At 42.8% G+C, this 19523-nt stretch overlaps 1 protein-coding gene across 3 annotated transcripts in view; it reads right to left on the reverse strand.

The window, feature by feature from the left end:
* The window catches only part of pign (phosphatidylinositol glycan anchor biosynthesis, class N), a 26711-nt gene extending 7234 nt beyond the window's left edge, over positions 1–19477 (reverse strand). Inside the window, exons 1-21 of one of the 3 annotated variants that reach the window (XM_072699900.1) lie at positions 18810–19477; positions 18261–18501; positions 17657–17778; positions 16752–16850; positions 16556–16662; positions 16237–16361; positions 15974–16104; positions 14753–14869; positions 13927–13967; positions 12943–13002; positions 12689–12781; positions 12529–12584; positions 11867–11945; positions 8905–9087; positions 8648–8760; positions 2662–2761; positions 2459–2551; positions 2223–2314; positions 1948–2053; positions 1656–1764; positions 193–295 (exon numbers count right to left, since the gene is read on the reverse strand). In XM_072699900.1, coding sequence (XP_072556001.1) covers positions 193–295; positions 1656–1764; positions 1948–2053; positions 2223–2314; positions 2459–2551; positions 2662–2761; positions 8648–8760; positions 8905–9087; positions 11867–11945; positions 12529–12584; positions 12689–12781; positions 12943–13002; positions 13927–13967; positions 14753–14869; positions 15974–16104; positions 16237–16361; positions 16556–16662; positions 16752–16850; positions 17657–17778; positions 18261–18487 — 2156 coding nt within the window. In that variant the 5' untranslated portion in view covers positions 18488–18501; positions 18810–19477. Of the gene's footprint in view, positions 1–192; positions 296–1655; positions 1765–1947; positions 2054–2222; positions 2315–2458; positions 2552–2661; positions 2762–8620; positions 8761–8904; positions 9088–11866; positions 11946–12528; positions 12585–12688; positions 12782–12942; positions 13003–13926; positions 13968–14752; positions 14870–15973; positions 16105–16236; positions 16362–16555; positions 16663–16751; positions 16851–17656; positions 17779–18260; positions 18502–18809 lie in introns of all 3 variants that reach the window. The other 2 variants (XM_072699897.1, XM_072699899.1) reach the window with 2 other exon arrangements.
* Between the last annotated feature and the right edge of the window lie 46 nt (positions 19478–19523).

The following is a 19523-nucleotide window of genomic DNA, read 5'->3' on the forward strand; positions in this document are numbered from 1 at the left end:
ATTAAACACATGGCAGAGGGATCTTATATTCACACCTAGCTCAGGACCCTCACACAGCGGAACTGAGATACTCCCATCTCAGAGACATCAGTTTGAATGTATGACAGGTGGGATGCAGGTTGAAGTAACTGTTTGGAAGCGTGGTAATTGAGTCACCCAGTCACATGGGGGCGACAGGGAGCAGGAACTTACCCTGTGCTGAGGAGGAGGTACGTTGACGTCAGGGACAAGGAGATACTGAGGAGCCGCTGGAAGAGGCGGGTGGAGCTTAGGAGTGGCACCACGAAGGAGGAGGCTGGAAAGAAAGAGCTGGATAGGTTAGCGGCCTTTGGGGGGTCGGAGGGAGAAGGGGAGGGTTAACAGGATCCCTGGTACTGGACTAAAGCAATAAAGTAAGACTTTCATGTGAGGAACGCTTCTATTTTAACCTGCGCAGCTTTTGTGGTCTTTTCTGTAGTGGTTTAGCAGTAGAACCGCCGTTTCACACGCCAATGAACGTCACACACCTTTAACCGCCAAGCTAGACATAGTTCGTCTCATGCAGCCCTTTGTCTGCGCTAATGTGCCATTAGTGTTAATAGCAGCAGCGATGCTAAAACCCGCAACCAAAAAGCCGTAATGTTCCTAACAGAGTGACTGGTCTGTCCTGAAATCATACAGCTGAAAAGTTTTTAAATACAGTATGTATTATATAACATGTTGGATAAATAGACGTAGTTTATTGTTGATTTCATGTTCGTTGAAGTTTCTGCTTTTTAACATATGTATAAAATAATGTTATCTGTTATATAAATAAACTCAGGTGAAACAAAAAATGTACGTTTTCATGGCTGCCAAATCTCAAGCATCTGGCATGACACACGCTTTCAGACTCACGCTGGAAATCTTACGGCAAATCTATATTATTTCATTATAAAACCTAAAATTAGCTACGTCAAAGGTGTATTTACACGGTTAAATACAAAAGCAGACTATTTACAAGGTAAGAACTGTTAAATATGTGTGCAGACATCTCGAATTGAAAATCTCACTCCAGCCAGCTGCCCGAAGTTCCATGTCACATGACAATAAATATTGTCAAAAGGTTTTTGAATTGTACTGAATTAATTTGATTTGACAGTCAGGTACTGATTAAATGCAATGTTGATGCAACTAATAGGCTACTTAAATATATATCACACTAAATAGTTAGACATTATGATATTCTGGACCTTTGCTTCAAGAATTTTCTCTAACTGGACCTCTTTAAATTTTTGTTGAATACCCCTGCTCTTACAGATGCCAAATCACAACTATTTAAAAACAAAAATACGTGTCATGTCAGGGACATGCTGTTTTATAGGCCGCAGTACAGGGACTATTGCAACGTGCTAAATAGCTCAGCTTCACCGATTGTAATCTTAAAGAGGTATAAAAAGTACTTCTGAATAATCAGGGAGACAAATCTGAGCAATACTTCTTTGCTCATTCTGTGGTTCTTCACCTATTACATCTCAGTGACATACAAAGATAGGACCATGAGCCGGCTTTCATGAGACAGAAGTATAGCGGTCATGCACGCATGCAGACACACACATGCAGACACACGCATGCAGACACACGCATGCAGACACACGCATGCAGACACACGCAGGGGGGCAGGTGAGGGGTCCCACCTAACGTGACCCAGCTGAACACCTGGTTGGTCACCGGGAGGCCTTGTTTCTGGCGGAGGCTGGAATGCGTGCTGGACACCACATAGGTGCACAGGGCCAAGTGAACCATCTGCAACCACATCAGCAAACACCACAGCTGTTTCTAAGATTATACATTCACAGGACCTATTTGGGGAGCTATTTTTATATCTTAAAGGCAGCACTCATCAGAAAACGAACTGAAACTCCAGTTGCTTCAGAGTGAGATACTGGGGCGTACATATGAAACAATGAACAGGCAATGCGAAATGACCTGAGAGATGTAGAAGAGGCCATGCCCCCAGCGCGGTGGACTGAGCCTCCGCGACAGCCAGAGGAAGCACGCGGAGGTGAGCAGGATGAGGGCCCCAGCACACACCCTGGGGGGGGGGGGAGCCACACATCAGTGGGCAAAATGACAGGCGCTTTGTTTCAGTGGAGAAAGTTCTCCATAAACAGAATGGGGGCTCTGAAAATTTGTAGGGGAGGGGTTAGGTGGTGCTGAGTGGGGGGGGGGGGGGGGGGGGGGCAGAGCACTGATGGTCTTACACGAGCCCCACGTTCAGCTCCCTCTCCACCACAGGCATCAGGGGGAAGGCTGCCAATGACAGGCAACCCATCACCCAGCCCAGCGACTTGGCCTGGGGGGTAAAGAGACAAACAACACTGGCATTGCTCTGACCTCAGGGATAGTTTTTTTCAGCCAAAAAAAAAAGGAGTATTAGGAAAGTTTACTACAGGCAGGGTGTGCAACAATAGGTGTGTGTCAGTCGGTAAAGGCTTACCTTTGCTCGAGTGTGTAAGCGAGATACAACGGGCCACCCTGACAACAGCAGTAGTCCGAATGTTAGCACCGCCCGATAGAAAAAGCTAACCACCTGAAAAGTAAAACAAGTAACGATGGATCACCATGCTAGATGTGAATGAGGCTAATGCTAATACACAGATATGCACGTTTGCAAAGAGAAAGCCGTGAAGGGGAGCTCACCAATAGCTCAATCCCGAAAGCCACCAGCACGAAATAGCTGATATATTTGGCCCAGGGCAGTGAGGGGAGCGAGCTCATCAGGTCAGCGAGCGTCCTGAACCTGGAACAGAGCACATCAGGTCAGCGAGGGTCCTGAACCTGGATCAGAGCACATCAGGTCAGCGAGCGTCCTGAACCTGGAGCAGAGCTCATCAGGTCAGGGAGCGTCCTGAACCGGGAGCAGAGCACATCAGGTCAGGGAGCGTCCTGAACCTGGAGCAGAGCTCATCAGGTTAGCGAGTGTCCTGAACCGGGAGCAGAGCACATCAGGTCAGCGAGCGTCCTGAACCTGGATCAGAGCACATCAGGTCAGCGAGCGTCCTGAACCTGGATCAGAGCTCATCAGGTCAGCGAGTGTCCTGAACCTGGATCAGAGCTCATCAGGTCAGCGAGCGTCCTGAACCTGGATCAGAGCTCATCAGGTCAGCGAGTGTCCTGAACCTGGATCAGAGCTCATCAGGTCAGCGAGCGTCCTGAACCTGGAGCAGAGCACACCAGTCACAGATGTGTGTGAGGGCTGGCCAAAATAAACAAATATATCGACGTATGAAATCTAAATGATAAAAAAAGAAACTTTGATAAACTGTCAACAGGGAACATTGCTAATTCTGAGGTAATTTTAAACAAAAATGCACTGATCATTGAAGTAAAGAAATAACAAATTATATAATGAAAATTGCTGATATTGACCGATGTGAAAAAAATATTGTGATAAAATATTTTGCCCGGCTGTAACGTGTGTTAGGCACAGAGTGCAAATGCATGTTTTGACATTTAAGTGTCCAGGAAATAGGACTTCAGAACAGGTGTGTTGGAAAACTGCTGAACAAAATACAACCTGTATGTTCATGTAACAAGAAGAAAGACAACAGGCTGCATGGTGGCTCAGTGGGTACAACCTGGCATGCCGTCCAGGCTGTACCCCTGTCTTGTGCCCTGTGCTGCCCAGGCTAGGCTCCAAGCCTGCCCACAACTCAGATGATGACAAAACAGTTGGAAGATGGATAGATGATGGTAACAAAGGACCCTCCCCCATACAGCTTCTGACCCCATCTGAAGACAGAGGGGGGGCATTAATATAATAACTAGAAACGAAAATTCCTGAAGAAATTTTGAGATGGGCCTATTCTGCTGACCGAGGAAGAGCTGGTGCTTTTACTTATTGATTTAATTATTCAGTCTTGTAGCTGTGGCAGAAGTAGTGGCCAAATAATGAAACTTTGACAGAAATGCATTGAAGTCAATGGGAGAGAACGAGGGATGAAAGACGAGTGCGGGTGAAGATGTTGGACTTGGGGTGTGGGGTGATGAGGCCTAAGGTTGAATACCAAGTCTTGTTGCTCTGGTATGAACGCTGGCCAAGTGGGACAACTTTGACTGAAATGCATTGAAGTCAATGGGAGAGAACGAGGGATGAAAGACGAGTGCGGGTCAGGATGGTGGTCTTAAGGTGTTGTGTGATGATGCCTGTGGTTTAATACCGAGTCTTATTGCTGTGGTATGAACGCTGGCCGAGTGGGAAAACTTTGACTGAAATGTATTGAAGTCAATGGGAGAGAACGAGGGATGAAAGACGAGTGCGGGTCAAGATGGTGGACTTGGGGCGTTGGGTGATGAGGCCTAAGGTTGAATACCGAGTCTTGTTGCTGTAGTATGTACGCTGGCCGAGTGGGAAAACTTTGACTGAAATGCATTGAAGTCAATGGGAGAGAACGAGGGATGAAAGACGAGTGCGGGTCAAGATGTTGTACTTGGAGTGTTGGGTGATGATGCCTAAGGTTGAATACCGAGTCTTGTTGCTCTGGTATGAACGCTGGCCAAGTGGGACAACTTTGACTGAAATGCATTGAAGCCAATGGGCCATTCACTCCCATGAAAAAAGACGCGCCTTACTACTATTCACATTGCTAATGCTAGGTAAAAGTTAGCATTTAATGCATTCCTATGGGATTTTTAATGTGTTTTAACGTGAATAACGTCGCCATGGTAACATATTCTGCGCAGAAAAGTAATAGCACACCTCACACAACCAAGGACTCACTTTTGATATATAGATTGCCTGGCTGCACGCTACGGTACGACCCGCATTAATTGCCGAAAATCTACGGAAGAATAATAATAATAACTAGAAACGAAAATTCCTGAAGAAATTTTGAGATGGGCCTATTCCGCTGACCGTGGAAGAGCCTGTGCTACTAATAAACTGGCTGGTCTGTGCACTGCTAGGTGATTGCTATGATGTTGCTAGTTCGGTGCTATGGTGCTTCTAGGCGGTTGCTGAAGTGCCGCTAGGCATTGCTAGGTGGTTGCAATGTTGTTATTAGGCATTGCAACGGTGTTGGTAGCTGGTTGCTATGGTGTTGCATGGTGGTTGCTAGGTGCTGCAAGGTGTTTGCTATGGCATCAGGAGGTCTTGCTATGGTCTCAGTAGCTGGTAGCTAGGCATAGCTAAATGGTTGCTATGGTGTTGCTATGCATATTTTGGTGGTTGCTATGGTGTTGCTAGGTGGTTGCTAGGTGCTGCAAGGTGGTTACTATGATGTCAGAAGGCGTTGCTATGGTCTGAGTAGGTGGTTGCTAGGCATAGCTAGATGGTTGCTATGGTGTTGCTATGCAATTATAGGTGGTTGCTAAGGTGTTGCTACGTGGTTGCTAGGTGCTGCAAGTGGGTTGCTATGATGTCATATGGCGTTGCTATGGTCTCAGTAGCTGGTTGCTAGGCATAGCTAGATGGTTGCTATGGTGTTGCTATGCAATTATAGGTGGTTGCTAAGGTGTTGCTAGGTGGTTGCTATGTTGTCAGAAGGTGTTGCTATGGGCTCAGTAGCTGGTTGCTAGGCATAGCTAGATGGTTGCTAAGGTGTTGCTATGAAATTGTAGGTAGTTGCTAAGGTGTTGCTAGGTGGTTGCTAGGCAGGTCCTAGGTGTTTGGTGATGAGGCCTGAGGTTGAATACCAAGTCTTGTTGCTGTGGCATTAACACTGGCTAATTGGCAAAACTTTGATTGAAATGCATTGAAGTCAATGGGAGAGAACGAGGGATGAAAGACGAGTGCGGATCAGGATGGTGGTCATAAGTTGTTGTGTGATGATGCCTGTGGTTCAATACCTAGTCTTATTGCTGTGGTATGAACGCTGGCCGAGTGGGAAAACTTTGACTGAAATGTATTGAAGTCAATGGGAGAGAACGAGGGATGAAAGACGAGTGCGGGTCAAGATGTTGGACTTGCGGTGTTGAGTGATGAGGCCTACGGTATAAAACCGAGTCTTGTTGCTGTGGTATGAACACTGGCCCAGTGGGAAAACTTTGACTGAAATGCATTGAAGTCAATGGGAGAGAACGAGGGATGAAAGACGAGTGCGGGTCAGGATGGTGGTCTTAAGGTGTTGTGTGATGATGCCTGTGGTTGAATACCGAGTCTTATTGCTGTGGTATGAACGCTGGCCGAGTGGGAAAACTTTGACTGAAATGTATTGAAGTGAATGGGAGAGAACGAGGGATGAAAGACGAGTGCGGGTGAAGATGGTGGTCTTAAGGAGTTGAGTGATGAGGTCTGAGGTTGAATACTGAGTGTTATTGCTGTGGTATGAACGCTGGCCGAGTGGGAATACTTTGACTGAAATGCATTGAAGTCAATGGGAGAGAACGAGGGATGAAAGACGAGTGCGGGTGAAGATGGTGGTCTTAAGGAGTTGAGAGATGAGGCCTGAGGTTGAATTTCTAGTCTTGTTGCTGTGGTATGAACACTGGCCGAGTAGGAAAACTTTGACTAAAGTGTATTGAAGTCAATGGGAGAGAACGAGGGATGAAAGACGAGTGCGGGTGAAGATGGTGGACTTGGGGTGTTGGGTGATGAGGTCTAAGGTTGAATACCGAGTCTTGTTGCTGTAGTATGAACGCTGGCCGAGTGGGAAAACTTTGACTGAAATGCATTGAAGTCAATGGGAGAGAACGAGGGATGAAAGACGAGTGCGGGTGAAGATGGTGGACTTGGGGTGTTGGGTGATGAGGCCTAAGGTTGAATACCGAGTGTTGTTGCTGTGGTATGAACGCTGGCCGAGTGGGAATACTTTGACTGAAATGCATTGAAGTCAATGGGAGAGAACGAGGGATGAAAGACGAGTGCGGGTGAAGATGGTGGTCTTAAGGAGTTGAGAGATGAGGCCTGAGGTTGAATTTCTAGTCTTGTTGCTGTGGTATGAACACTGGCCGAGTAGGAAAACTTTGACTAAAGTGTATTGAAGTCAATGGGAGAGAACGAGGGATGAAAGACGAGTGCGGGTCAAGATGGTGGACTTGGGGTGTTGGGTGATGAGGTCTAAGGTTGAATACCGAGTCTTGTTGCTGTAGTATGAACGCTGGCCGAGTGGGAAAACTTTGACTGAAATGCATTGAAGTCAATGGGAGAGAACGAGGGATGAAAGACGAGTGCGGGTGAAGATGGTGGAGTTGGGGTGTTGGGTGATGAGGCCTAAGGTTGAATTCCGAGTGTTGTTGCTGTGGCATGAATGCTGGCCCAGTGGGAAAACTTTGACTGAAATGCATTGAAGTCAATGGGAGAGAACGAGGGATGAAAGATGAGTGCGGTTCAAGATGGTGGACTTGGGATGTTGGGTGATGAGGCCTAAGGTTGAATACCGAGTCTTGTTGCTGTGGTATGAACGCTGGCCGAGTGGGACAACTTTGACTGAAATGCATTGAAGTCAATGGGCCATTCACTGCCATGAAAAAAGACGATCCTTACTACTATTCACATGGTTAGTTAGGTATAGGCTAATGCTAGGTAAAAGTTAGCATTCAATGCATTCCTATGGGATTTTTAGTGTGTTTTAACGTGAATAACGTCACCATGGTAACATATTCTGCGCAGAAAAGTAATAGCACACCTCACACCATGAAGGACTCACTTTTGATATATAGATTACCTGGCTGCATGCTACGGTACGACCCGCATTAATTGCCGAAAATCACGGAAGAATAATAATAATAAAGTTTTTTTTTCGTGTTTGAGAGGCAATTGCACGCAATCCGTAAGCAGTACGGAGACAAACGATATGTCAATCCGTGCAGCTAAGTAAGCCCTACGATTTGGCACCAAAGTGAGCTCCGTGCCTTTCACGGGCTCAGCGCAAATTGGCAAAATGTAGTTTACTAGGTGAAGAACAATATGGGCCTTTCATTACATGAATAGGCCCATAATAATAAATAAAGTTTTTTTTCGACTTTGAGAGGCAATTGCACGCAATCCGTAAGCAGTACGGAGACAAACGATATGTCAATCCGTGCAGCTAAGTAAGCCCTACGATTTGGCACCAAAGTGAGCTCCGTGTCTTTCACGGACTCAGCGCAAATTGGCAAAATGTAGTTTACTAGGTGAAGAACAATATGGGCCTTTCATTACATGAATAGGCCCATAATAACAATCACCACCATCAAACCACTGCCTCACATAAAAGTGGTTTCCTTCTTTTCCTGTGCCATCATCATTATCATCATCATCATCATCATCAATGGCTACTCTTCAGGCACTTCTAAGCATCTAGTCGTTTTTCATCTATCTGGCTGTTTTTTTCTTTATAATCATCTTTTATTTATTTATTGTTTGTGTATTTATTTCAGGTCAATACTGCAGCTCTTCAAACCCATTCAAACTGCCAAAGTGGACGTTGTTTCTTCACAGACATCAAAGGGGGAGCAGATGAAACAGGACTCAAACATTTTTCAAAAACTCCTGACAGTGACAAGGACTGTGGGTTTGCTTCAAAAGACCACAAAAATATAATGAAAAGTAAAATAATTTAAAATAATGCTGACATTTCACAAATCAATAGACCCTTATTACTACGACTGCTGCTGCTACTACTACAGGGGCATCAGGGGTGAGTAATAGCAATAGCTGTAGTATATTTTTCCTACTCACTCTTTGAACACTGAGTACCAGACGTACACTGGAAGCAGGCAATAGATGTAGTAAGTCCAAGGACTGGCTTGGATGAGCAGGAACATGGAAATCCCGAGGGCTAGACAGGCAAATGTCTTCCAAACCACACTGCAAGACACCTTCAAAGCAAACAGTGCAGAGTCAAAAGCACTACTGCAAAGACTGATAAAACTACACATATTGCAGAGAGATGTTCTTCTGTCAAAGGAACACAACAGGAGAAGACACCAAGCGCACGGCATCCAGCGCACAGTCTTTCTCACCGGGGCGCTCAGGGGGCGAGGCCTTCGCAAGGCGGCGTGGGTCTTCAGGATGACCAGGACGACGTAGGAGGTCCAGCCCACAAAGCCAAACACCACACTGCTGCCCAGGAAGACCCGGTCGTAGGTGTGGTAGTACGCTAGCCCCTCCAGAGCTTGGGAGATCATCTCCTTGGACAGAGCGATCTGCGGTACAAGACCACATCTTGGAAATACTGTGGGCAGCTGGTGATATGTAAATAAGTAACGTTAAAGTTACCGACAATTCCTATTATTTTGCAGTCTATGGCGCCAAAAATAGTATGCGATTTCCAAATTTTTTCTACAAAAAAATAATATGTTGATACTTATGCTTATAACCCGACGGTGATTGGGGACTGTTTGGTTGGAACAAAAGTTTACACGCTTGTGTTCTATGGAACTCTCTGTAGCGGAACAGCTCTACATTCCGATTGGTTGCTGCTGAACCGCATCATGGCTCATTACCATAAAGTTGACTAGGTTTCATCTTCATTTTGACAATCGTGCCGCCCATTGACACCTGATGATGCGCCCTCCCATACAGAATGAAAGTCTTCCGGTTGTTTTGACGATTTCGCCACCCGCAGTGTGATCGTATGGTTACATCTGCCTCATTTCCACCAACACGGAACCGGTGCTAGGCTGGTTCTCGCTTGGTGCTTTTTGAGAACCTGCCTGCATTTCCACCAGTTTCAAAAATGAACGTAGGCCGAAGTCACAAGAAAGTAAAGGTTCATACGTATTCCATTTTATTGGATTTATTTTTTATCTGTTTCGGATTTTAAAGTTTTTATAAGCTGCCGAACCAAAAAAAAGTTTTCAGAATATGACTCGTTGCACTGTCTCTACTGCCAGTATCCAGTTTTATCTCTTTAAAGGCTCCCTGTCTATGTGTGTGTATGTGAGTTTATTCTTTATTCTTGCTGGTTTTATGCCTGTCCTTTTACGAATCGCGCAATACAAGAACCTGCTATTAACTGAACTTTGCTGGCCACCTCATGATCTCCTCACCACTGGAGCACCACAATATTTTATTTATTAGACCTGCGGCATGGTTTTAATTTACTATGCAAAGTTACTCCGCTAATAAGCTGGCTAGTTGTTTCACTGCTGGCACCGGTGATATTAGAATAAGTACACTACTCAAAAACAATAAAGGAAAGCTTTGAAAATGCATCAGATCTCAATGGGGAAAAACTCCCTGGATAACTGTACTGATATGGACTGTATAATGTGTTAGATGGAAATGAAAATTTTCAACCTACAGGGGGCTGAATTCAAAGATACCCCAAAAATCAAAGTGAAAAAATAATGCGACAGGCTAGTCCATTTTGCTGAAATTTTATCTTCATCAGTAGTTTGCATGGCCCCCACGTGCGTGTAGGCATGCCTGACAACGTCGGGGCTGCTCCTAATGAGACGACGGATGGTGTCCTGGGGGATCTCCTCCCAGATCTGGACCAGGGCATCACTGAGCTCCAGGACAGTCTGAGGTGCAACCTGGTGGCGTCGGATGGACTGAAACATAATGTCCCAGAGGTGTTCTATTGGATATAGGTCAGGCGAGCGTGGGGGCTAATCAATGGTATCCATTCCTTCATCCTCCAGGAACTGCCTGCATACTCTCACCACACTGTTGTGCACCGGGAGGAACCCAGGACACGTTGCACCAGCGTAGGGTCTGACAACGGGTCCAAGCATTTCATCCCGATACCTAATGGCAGCCAAGGTGTCGTTGTCTAGCCTGTAGAGGTCTGTGTGTCCCTCCATGGATATGCCTCCCCAGACCATTACTGACCCACCACCAAACTGGTCATGTTGAACAATGTTACAGAAAATATAACGTTCTCCACGGCTTCTCCAGACCCTTTCACATCTGTCACATGTGCTCAGGGTAAACCTGCTCTCATCTGTGAAACCGAGGACCTGCCAATTTTGGTATTCTTTGGAAAATGCCAATTGATCTCCAATGAGCACAGGGCCCACTAGAGCAGTGATTTTCAACCACTGTGCAGCGGCACACTAGTGTGCCGTGAGAGACTGTAAGGTGCGCCGTGGGAAATTATCCAAGCTTTCAAAAACTTTTTTGAAAATTATTATTTGCAAATAATATTCCATTGCCGAGTGTATGTGCTGTAATAATGATGTGTTCTAAACAAACAAAGCTATTTCAACATTATTCCCATTTTCCATGACATATCTGTGTGAGCTGAGCTTTTCAAGCCAGAATCATATAAAAACTAAAAACATAGAGAGACTGAGAGCTGTTGAGAAAGAGCTTTGTGTGTCTGTCTTCAGTTCCTGCCAGGATATCAGCTTTGTGTTCATCCGAACAGGCTCAGGTTAGTGAGTGAGTGAGTATAAATAAACTGGGAGACTATTTTCTCATTACTAGGCTACAGAGTGTCATTTTGTAACATTTTTGGTTAGTGGTGTGCCGTGGGATTTTTTCAGTCGGGCCTTCAAACCACCCTCATGAAGTTTGTTTCTGACTGTTTGATCAGAGACATTCCCACCAGTGGCCTGCTGGAGGTCATTTTGTAGGGCTCTGGCAGTGCTCAACCTGTTCCTGTTCCAGCCGACTTTTGTTGACATTATGGGAACTATTTTTTTTTGTTTTGGCCCATAAATTTTTTAAATAAACAAAATATGGTGTATCTTATTACTGTTACCTTATAAATGCTACTCGATGAACTATAAAACCAATAACATACTCGAAATCATGTGGTTGTACTCCAGTATATTACTGTGATTTGGCCGTAGGCACGAGGCCGCAAGCGGAGTGCTGAAGGTAATCGCAGCCGTTATATACTGCGTACAACTGCACTCCTCGTGTGTTACTGCTTAATTATTACTTTTTAAGGGAGTAATAAGTCAAAAGTAACGTATTACACTTTTTGAGTAACTTGCGCAACACTGGCAAAAACGACGTCAGGATACGTACAGCGTCATCGTATTTTCTTTCCTGGATCAGGGACCTCACATTTCGCACCAAATCCAGCTGCTTGGACTCAGTCAACCGCCTGGCAGAGGAGGGTGAGAAGGGAAAAAACAAACAAACGAAAATCAACAAAAAAGCTGAGGACTGCCAACATATGCAGCATTTTCTTGCTTGTCTCCTGACGTTCACACGTCGCTGGAGAGCTGGACAGATAACTGGCTTCCTGAGTGAAGGCTTTTGGTGTCATCACACATATCTGCTCCAGTGACTTTCCTCTGCACTGTCCTCTACCACCTCACCTGACTTTTGAAGACAATAAATTTTATGAAGTATTATGTCCATCTTTCATACTGTTCGTAATGCTGTGTCTTGGAGTAACTATTTTGGGGGAAAATGCTATACAAATACAGTAAGAAAGGCTGTATAAAGAAATTAAAGCTGTATAAATAGAGATGAGAACTTCCAACGTTTTATCAACCATTGGAGGAAAACAGTCATGTTTTTTTAAGTGCCCCCCTCCATATTGGTCCCTATCAGAAACAATCCATTTATTTATATTGTATTTATGAAATGGAACTGCCAAAATTACTGAGGAAAATTAAAGAAAACTAAATCTCGGAGAACACAAGTAAAACGATCACAGCACAATTACATTTAAAACTTACTGGTATGGAGTGAAAAGAATGGATAATGTAGTTTCCTTTTTCTGGGCCATCTTAACCTATAGAAACAATGTGCACGTAAATCGGCGATCACAACGGGTGTTGTATTTTCACATAAAACATTTACACCAAACACATATGGAGGTTACAGTATTGCCCATACCTTGAACTGCTCCATAATCTGAATGGAATTTGCATACATGCTCTCTGCTTTAAAAAGTCCACTGTTATCCAAGTAACCCAACGGCAAAACACCCTGAAAATTAGCCATCAAAAACCAAGAAATCATTATTAAGACAAAGAGGCGCATTTTTAACTAAGTGCTTGAATCTCTGTTATCAATCAAATCTTAACTACTGATTGCTATATTTTTCAGGATTATTAGACGATAATTCACTTCCTTGATGAATTTCTTACCACAGAATTTAAAGGAATAGGCACTCCAATTAGGGAAGACATCAACGGAGCAATGTCTGCCTGAAAGCAAAGAGGCAAAAGGGGTAGTGAGTTTAAATCACTATAGCAATGAATTACTCAAATAATATAGCAAGTATATAAATGACAGTGGTTTGATATTCTGACTGCAAAGATAAATTCATTTTAGCTTTAATTTAATCGTGCAATAAAAAATATTACACAAATGCACAAATTCTGCATATCCGGGCAGTTTACATCCATTTCACTGACAGAACAAATAGGAGTTCAGATTGTATGGTGAAGTACTTCAATACTGCAGAAATTGAATAACCCAATACATGTGTGTCACAAAATGAAAACCTCGCGCATTACATTATAATTCTGTTTGGGCATTTATGGCAACGACATCCAATATTCAAGGGAATATTGTAGCACAAAGCAAATCATAATGCCATCATTCCATCATCTTACAACAGACTTCTGTGGACGTTCTGCAATTGCTGTACACTTTCTCAGTTATATAAGTGTTATATGTTCTTTTAGTTTCAATATTTATTCATATACTTTTACTGTGATGCACTTTGAATGACCTTTATATATGAAAATGTACTGTTCAAATAAACTTGACTTGACTTGACTACAAGCCACCAAGGGGCGCCACAGAGCTCTGGCTGAATACCCCTAATTTATACCATCGTAAGATAAAATAAACTTTGGAAATCTTACTGTACATCTATTTTTAACACTTCCTTGGAGTAAGGTAGAGCACATAATAATAATGTCTGTGACTGAGTGAGTGTGGGTGTGTGTGTGGGTTATATACACACATTACATTGTGGTGACATATGGAACCCACAATGTGATAAAATCCAGCTATATTGACATTGTGGGGACTGTTTTTTCAGTCCCCGCAAGGGGAAATTCAATGTTAAAAAAATCTGTGATTGCAATCAAAAAATTTTGGAAGAAAAATCTTAGATTGACCTGGTTAACATCTATCCTCCTTAAGTATTCAAGTCTCCACTCTGAAAGAAAGTCAAATTGCATGTTATTAGCATAGTTCTAAACACATTTCTAATAAAGGCAAACTGACAAATCACTTTTAAAAATCATTAAACAAGACTGATAACCTCTCCTATTTTTTCCCTGCACCAAAATGGCCTGTCAATCCAGCTATACACTAATGGAGAGTAATCTGCAAAATCTGCTGACTTCTTGTGGGCTGTTTTGCAATGGCCTGCAAAACCTGTTGGGTTTTGCTGGTTTAACCTGCTGTTAATCACACTCCACTGCCATGAATTCATGGCAACAAAAGCAGCGGGATTGGCGGGCTAACGTAAAAATGACTACCACCCAAGCTTGCACCTAGATTACCCCAGAGTAAGATTTTTGGATAACAGATACTAGGGGACTCATACTTATTCAAATTATCAACCTTATTACCTTTTATAAGCCTATTCATTCAGCCTTTCTCCAACGCAAACGGTTTATACTAATTAAACAATTTGTTTTGCATATTTATTGCATGCATATATATATATATATATATGTTATGAAAGAAGCTACCAAATCTGGCAATGGCACATTAATGTGTAATATAAAAAGCTATTCATGACTTAAGCTAATTAATAAAAGCTAAAACTCCCACCAAAAAAAAAAATAATAATTTAAAAATATAAAGTAAAAGCTAAACCCCCCTAAAATATGCCTAACACCCCTAGTGTCTGCCAAATAAATGTAAAGCCTAAAAAGGCAAGTTCCTTAACCATAGCGCCACCTGCTGGTCTGTGATTTCATAACAAGAAGTTACCTTGCAGGTAGTGGTCATTAAAGTGCTGAGTGGTTGTCCTCTCAGCTGAACGAATCCCCGCCCCCCAGGCCACCAAGGGGGTGAGAGTCTCAGACGGGTGTCCAGCTCCATGAGAACCTAATATTGCAAACAAAGATAGCATATTCAGGGTAACTAAGAAAACATATTTATTTTATATACATTTACTATGGTAAGATAATCATAAACCATTTATTGTGTTTTTCATGTCAAATCTGTTTGTACAATCAATCATATGTCAGCTCTGTCCCATTTTAAACGTGTTTTTGTGGCATTGAACCTGCCTCTCTATTTTGGTACTTTTTGCTGTTCAGTGGGTGCGAGCGCGGTGACTTCCCACTGCTGTGACGTCACACGCATACCCTTCACAGCAGGAAGAACATCAGATAAGATGGTGACGATCTGGAAGTATTTTATGCTTTTAACAACAACTAATAGCACAGCGATTTGCAGTCTTTGTAAAAACAAAGTTTTGAGAGGTGGGAGTAGCGTTTAGTGGAAAATCCCACTAAACAAAGACCATGCAATTACGCAAGAAAAGCAAGTTATATGAAAAAAGCAATGGATGGTTTGGGGGTGGCTGGCTTGTGCTGATTTGCGCACTTGCTGCAGCTTGAGGGGCAGTGATCGCAACGCAGTGCAAGTAAGGCTGCTCCCAGTGGAAGAAAAATTGCGGAGCATTATATGCATTTGCCACTTGCGTATCCTACCTAGGAAGATATTGAACTGCAAATGCCTCAAAACGCTTAAAACAAGATGTACAAACGAGGTTGAACAGAACGTTATGTATGTTTCTATTAACGTAAAGATTTTTGGTATGCATTTTTATCCGTATTTACTAGTTCAAACATATTAATAATAATATTATTCACATTCAAATAATAAAGTAAAAACAGCTCTTGTATTGAAATCGGTATCCGAGGTTGTATATTGAAATAGGATCAGAACTGAAAAAATGCGGATTGGCCCATCCCTAACTGGGGGGGTTGAAAAAAACAACAGAGGATAACCATGTCATACATGCACACCAGAGTCAATAAAAGAATAGCAACATAAAATGAAAACAAGCAATAAAGTAAACATCAAAGCAGCTCAAGATTACACTGGCAAGAGTGACACTGGGCATTGAATTCTGTCCCTGAATGCTCAGGAGTGAATAATAGTTCAAAATAAATGACGGTAAGTACATAAAGATGACCTCACCCCAGTTTGTCATTCCATGGTCAGAGGTAAAAATATAAGATGTGCCTTTATCATTTTCAAAGAAGTCTTCCATCACAGAAACGATCTCTGCCACGCCGGCGTCGACAATTTCGATATTTTCTGCATATTCTCTATTTAAAAACAACACAACAGGCGAGTCAGTATGCAAGAGCCTCCTGTCTAAATGGGGCTCGCTGCAACAAACTGTTGTCACAGGCGAAGCACAGATAGCGTACACTAAAGCACACCATCGCGCCACTAACCTGGACATCGGCCGATGGGCATGACCGTTCGTGTCTATTCCAAGCAAATGCAAAAAGAAGACATTACGTTCCTCCCGTAACTGAGACAGCAAGGTGTCGTTCGCTTTTGCAGAGCTGAAAAATGCCTACAGCAAAAAGAATCGATGTAGTTTACAGGAGACCCTCACTCACTGGGCACAGGGGGTTAAGTGTTTGTGTCATATCCTGATTCAGGAGGTTCATATGCATCGGGCGAAGACAAAAGCTCTTTTTATGACAGCTCCAAATGAATTTTGAATGAAAATCACAATAGCAAACAAGGACTATCAAGCATACGCACCTTCACTTCATCAAATACCCACGTGTCCAGTTTCGAGGCATCTGTGGACGCAAAGTCCTCCATCTCAGCAGAATATGTGTGCGTGTAGACATGGTCCCCACTAGCACCTGAAACAATCATGCACTCGTTGCCGTCAACGAGTTATAAATAAGAACAGCGAGAGAAAAAAAATCCACATCTGTTAAAAAGCCTTTACCTTTTGCAAACATGGGCAAGATGTCAGGGCTTCCCCAGCACCACGTGTGCCGGCTTTCATTAAACACAGAGTCAAACTCTACGGGGTTCTCTTTCCAGCCTGGAGGAAAACAGAAATGACAAGAGTGTGCAGGGAAAGAGAGATAGCCTGGTCTGTGGGTCACTGGGTTAGGACACTGCCTATAATCGGAAGGTTGCTGGTTCAGATCCCATGGTTAGTAGAGTGATTTCAGTGTTGAGCCCCTAACTAACATTGCTCCTCAACATTGCTCCGTCTACTCAATTGTATGTCAAGATGCTAAATAAATATAAAGTAACTATGCAATTTATCTGAAGTCAAAAGGTCACCAGTTGTTTTCCATGATTCATTGAATCATTGACTCAGAGGTGGAAAGTTCAGGTTCAGAAAGTGCAAATCCAGACCAAGATTTTGTTTCTACCAACCAGTTGAGTACTCTGTGAAATGTGACTCTTTATGCTCAACTGGTTGGTTGAAACAAAACCTTGGTCTGGGTTTGTATTTTCTGGACCTGAACTTTCCACCTCTGCATTGACTATACTACCATAACTTTTTTTTTTTTTTTATCAGAAATTGTGGAATGTATGCAGTTATGTTATCTGCTTATTTGAATCTTAATGCTGTTCAGAATTTGCTGACTGAGACTTACGATTATGTTTACAATTGCAGTTTAGAGAGTGCTGATTGGATAAAAAGGGGTGCCAAACAAGAAGGAGGAAGTAAGATTTTTTTGTTGGAATCTGAAAACCCATTGGGCATGTTCAGTATATGTTTGAAGAATCTGCCTCCATGTCTTAATTTAAAACTGTTACAGGCATTTAACCCAGTCTGGACAGATTTCATTCGACCCAAGGAAACAAAATTCTCCTGTCAGTCATTTTACTAACCTTTAGCGACTGCGCTAACATCTTCGTAAAACCCCGCAATCAACGCCACGTGACCCGGGCGTGACTCTGTGGGGACCCTGGTGTGGGACACACCCCAGCTCCCGCTCTCCTCCATTATGCTTCTGGGGTTTTAATGGGCAGCAGAGTGTGAAGAATTATTAAAAGCAATGTAACTGCTGCTAGCTTCTTGCCACAAAAGGCATGATGTCATCTACCCTATAGTTTAAGATTCACCGAAGAGCTGGTTTATTTCTTGAAAACAAAAACTAGTACGGCAGCTATCGAGAGTGCATATTCCAACATTTACTTAACAGTCGGGCTTCAAACAAGTTTTTAGGCAGTAGAACTTGTTTGCATTACTGACCGGTATATGTACCGGTTCAATACAATTACTGACTTGAAACAAAAGATATCCCAATGAGTAATTTAGCTGAAGTCAAAATTCATATAAAAAAGTACTTAAAGCCACAAGAATAATAAAAGAAGTACATCAAAAAAAAAATACTGGGATTTCTGTACAGAGAGAGGGAAAACTATTAAAGTATTATGAATCGGGCTGGAAATGATCTTTCATTAGACAGCAAAAAGCAAAGAGTCCCAATACCGTATAAAAGGTGCCTTGTCTATTTTGGTGTCATCGGTCTTAAACAGGGTGTCTGCTTTCAGACCGTCCGCCACAAACAGTACAAGGCGCTTGGCAGGAGCAGGAAGGGGAACGTGTTGCGGAGTCATCCCATGGACCAGAGGAGATGTAAAGTATATATCAAATATAGAGATGAAGAATACGACGTGGACAACGAGCCCCAGAATGAAAAATGCTCTCACGTTCATGGCAGCGACAGTTCCTGGGAAGAAACGTGCACATATATGTAGATAGGTACAACTCATTATAAAGCACAACTGTCAGTCTGCGTAAGTCTCTGATCTCATTAGAAGAACAAATAAGATCGTTAACACGATGGCCGAAAAAGAAGAAATCACACCAAAAACATCAATCACAAAGGCAATAAATGCAATATGTCTTAAGCACATGCAATAAGGACAATTTCCTGAAAGTTGTATAACATATATAAAATACGGCTGTCCAATGTTGTGGTTTGCGGTGATCCTTGAATAAACGATTCAGATGCTATGAAAAGAATAAAAGGCTTACCTGTTCAGAGATGTGCGGTGCCTCCTTTCAAACTTAAGCGGTCTGCTAACTCCAGACAGTAGCTTGTCACTGGTAACAATACTCACTGGAGAATGAATGAAATTTTCGCTGCCCGCGTACTTAATTCACATTTAACTGTCAGAAGACTAATAATCCGATCAAAAAGCAATTAAAACACAATTTGAACAAATACAGTTTTTTTTTTTTGGAGAAACGATTAATCCTACCATTGATAACTCATAGCAGGTTAACCGTCAACTTCCCTATTCCTTGACCTTTGAACTGCAGTTGTAATGAACCATGGGAATTGTAGTTCTACTGTGTACAACATCCGATGCGTTCGCTTGGCATTTAGTCTTGAACTGCATGTATGAGGAGCACTTTATTATTCACATCGTATACAGCAAGAGCTGCCTATATATCAATTAAAATTCCCGTAATGTATACCAATATATTCAAGTTCACGAGTAGCAAGTAAACATCAGATTTGAAAAATATATTTAGAAAAATATTTTAACGTGCAATAAGGATAATAAAATGTTTGTTACATATAACGGTATTTAAAAATTGATAAAGGTAGTATCCCCGGTCTTTTTCCCCGTGTTAGCATTCAGAGAGGAGCTGTCAATTTGCCCCGCCCATTTCATGCGTTGTGGCTTGTCCTTATCCATTCCCATGCCTCCGTGATGGGGCAGTGGGCGTTTCATGGAGGCG

This window comes from Paramormyrops kingsleyae, chromosome 15 (genome assembly GCF_048594095.1).
Source record: "Paramormyrops kingsleyae isolate MSU_618 chromosome 15, PKINGS_0.4, whole genome shotgun sequence".
Classification (NCBI taxonomy): Eukaryota; Metazoa; Chordata; class Actinopteri; order Osteoglossiformes; family Mormyridae; genus Paramormyrops; species Paramormyrops kingsleyae.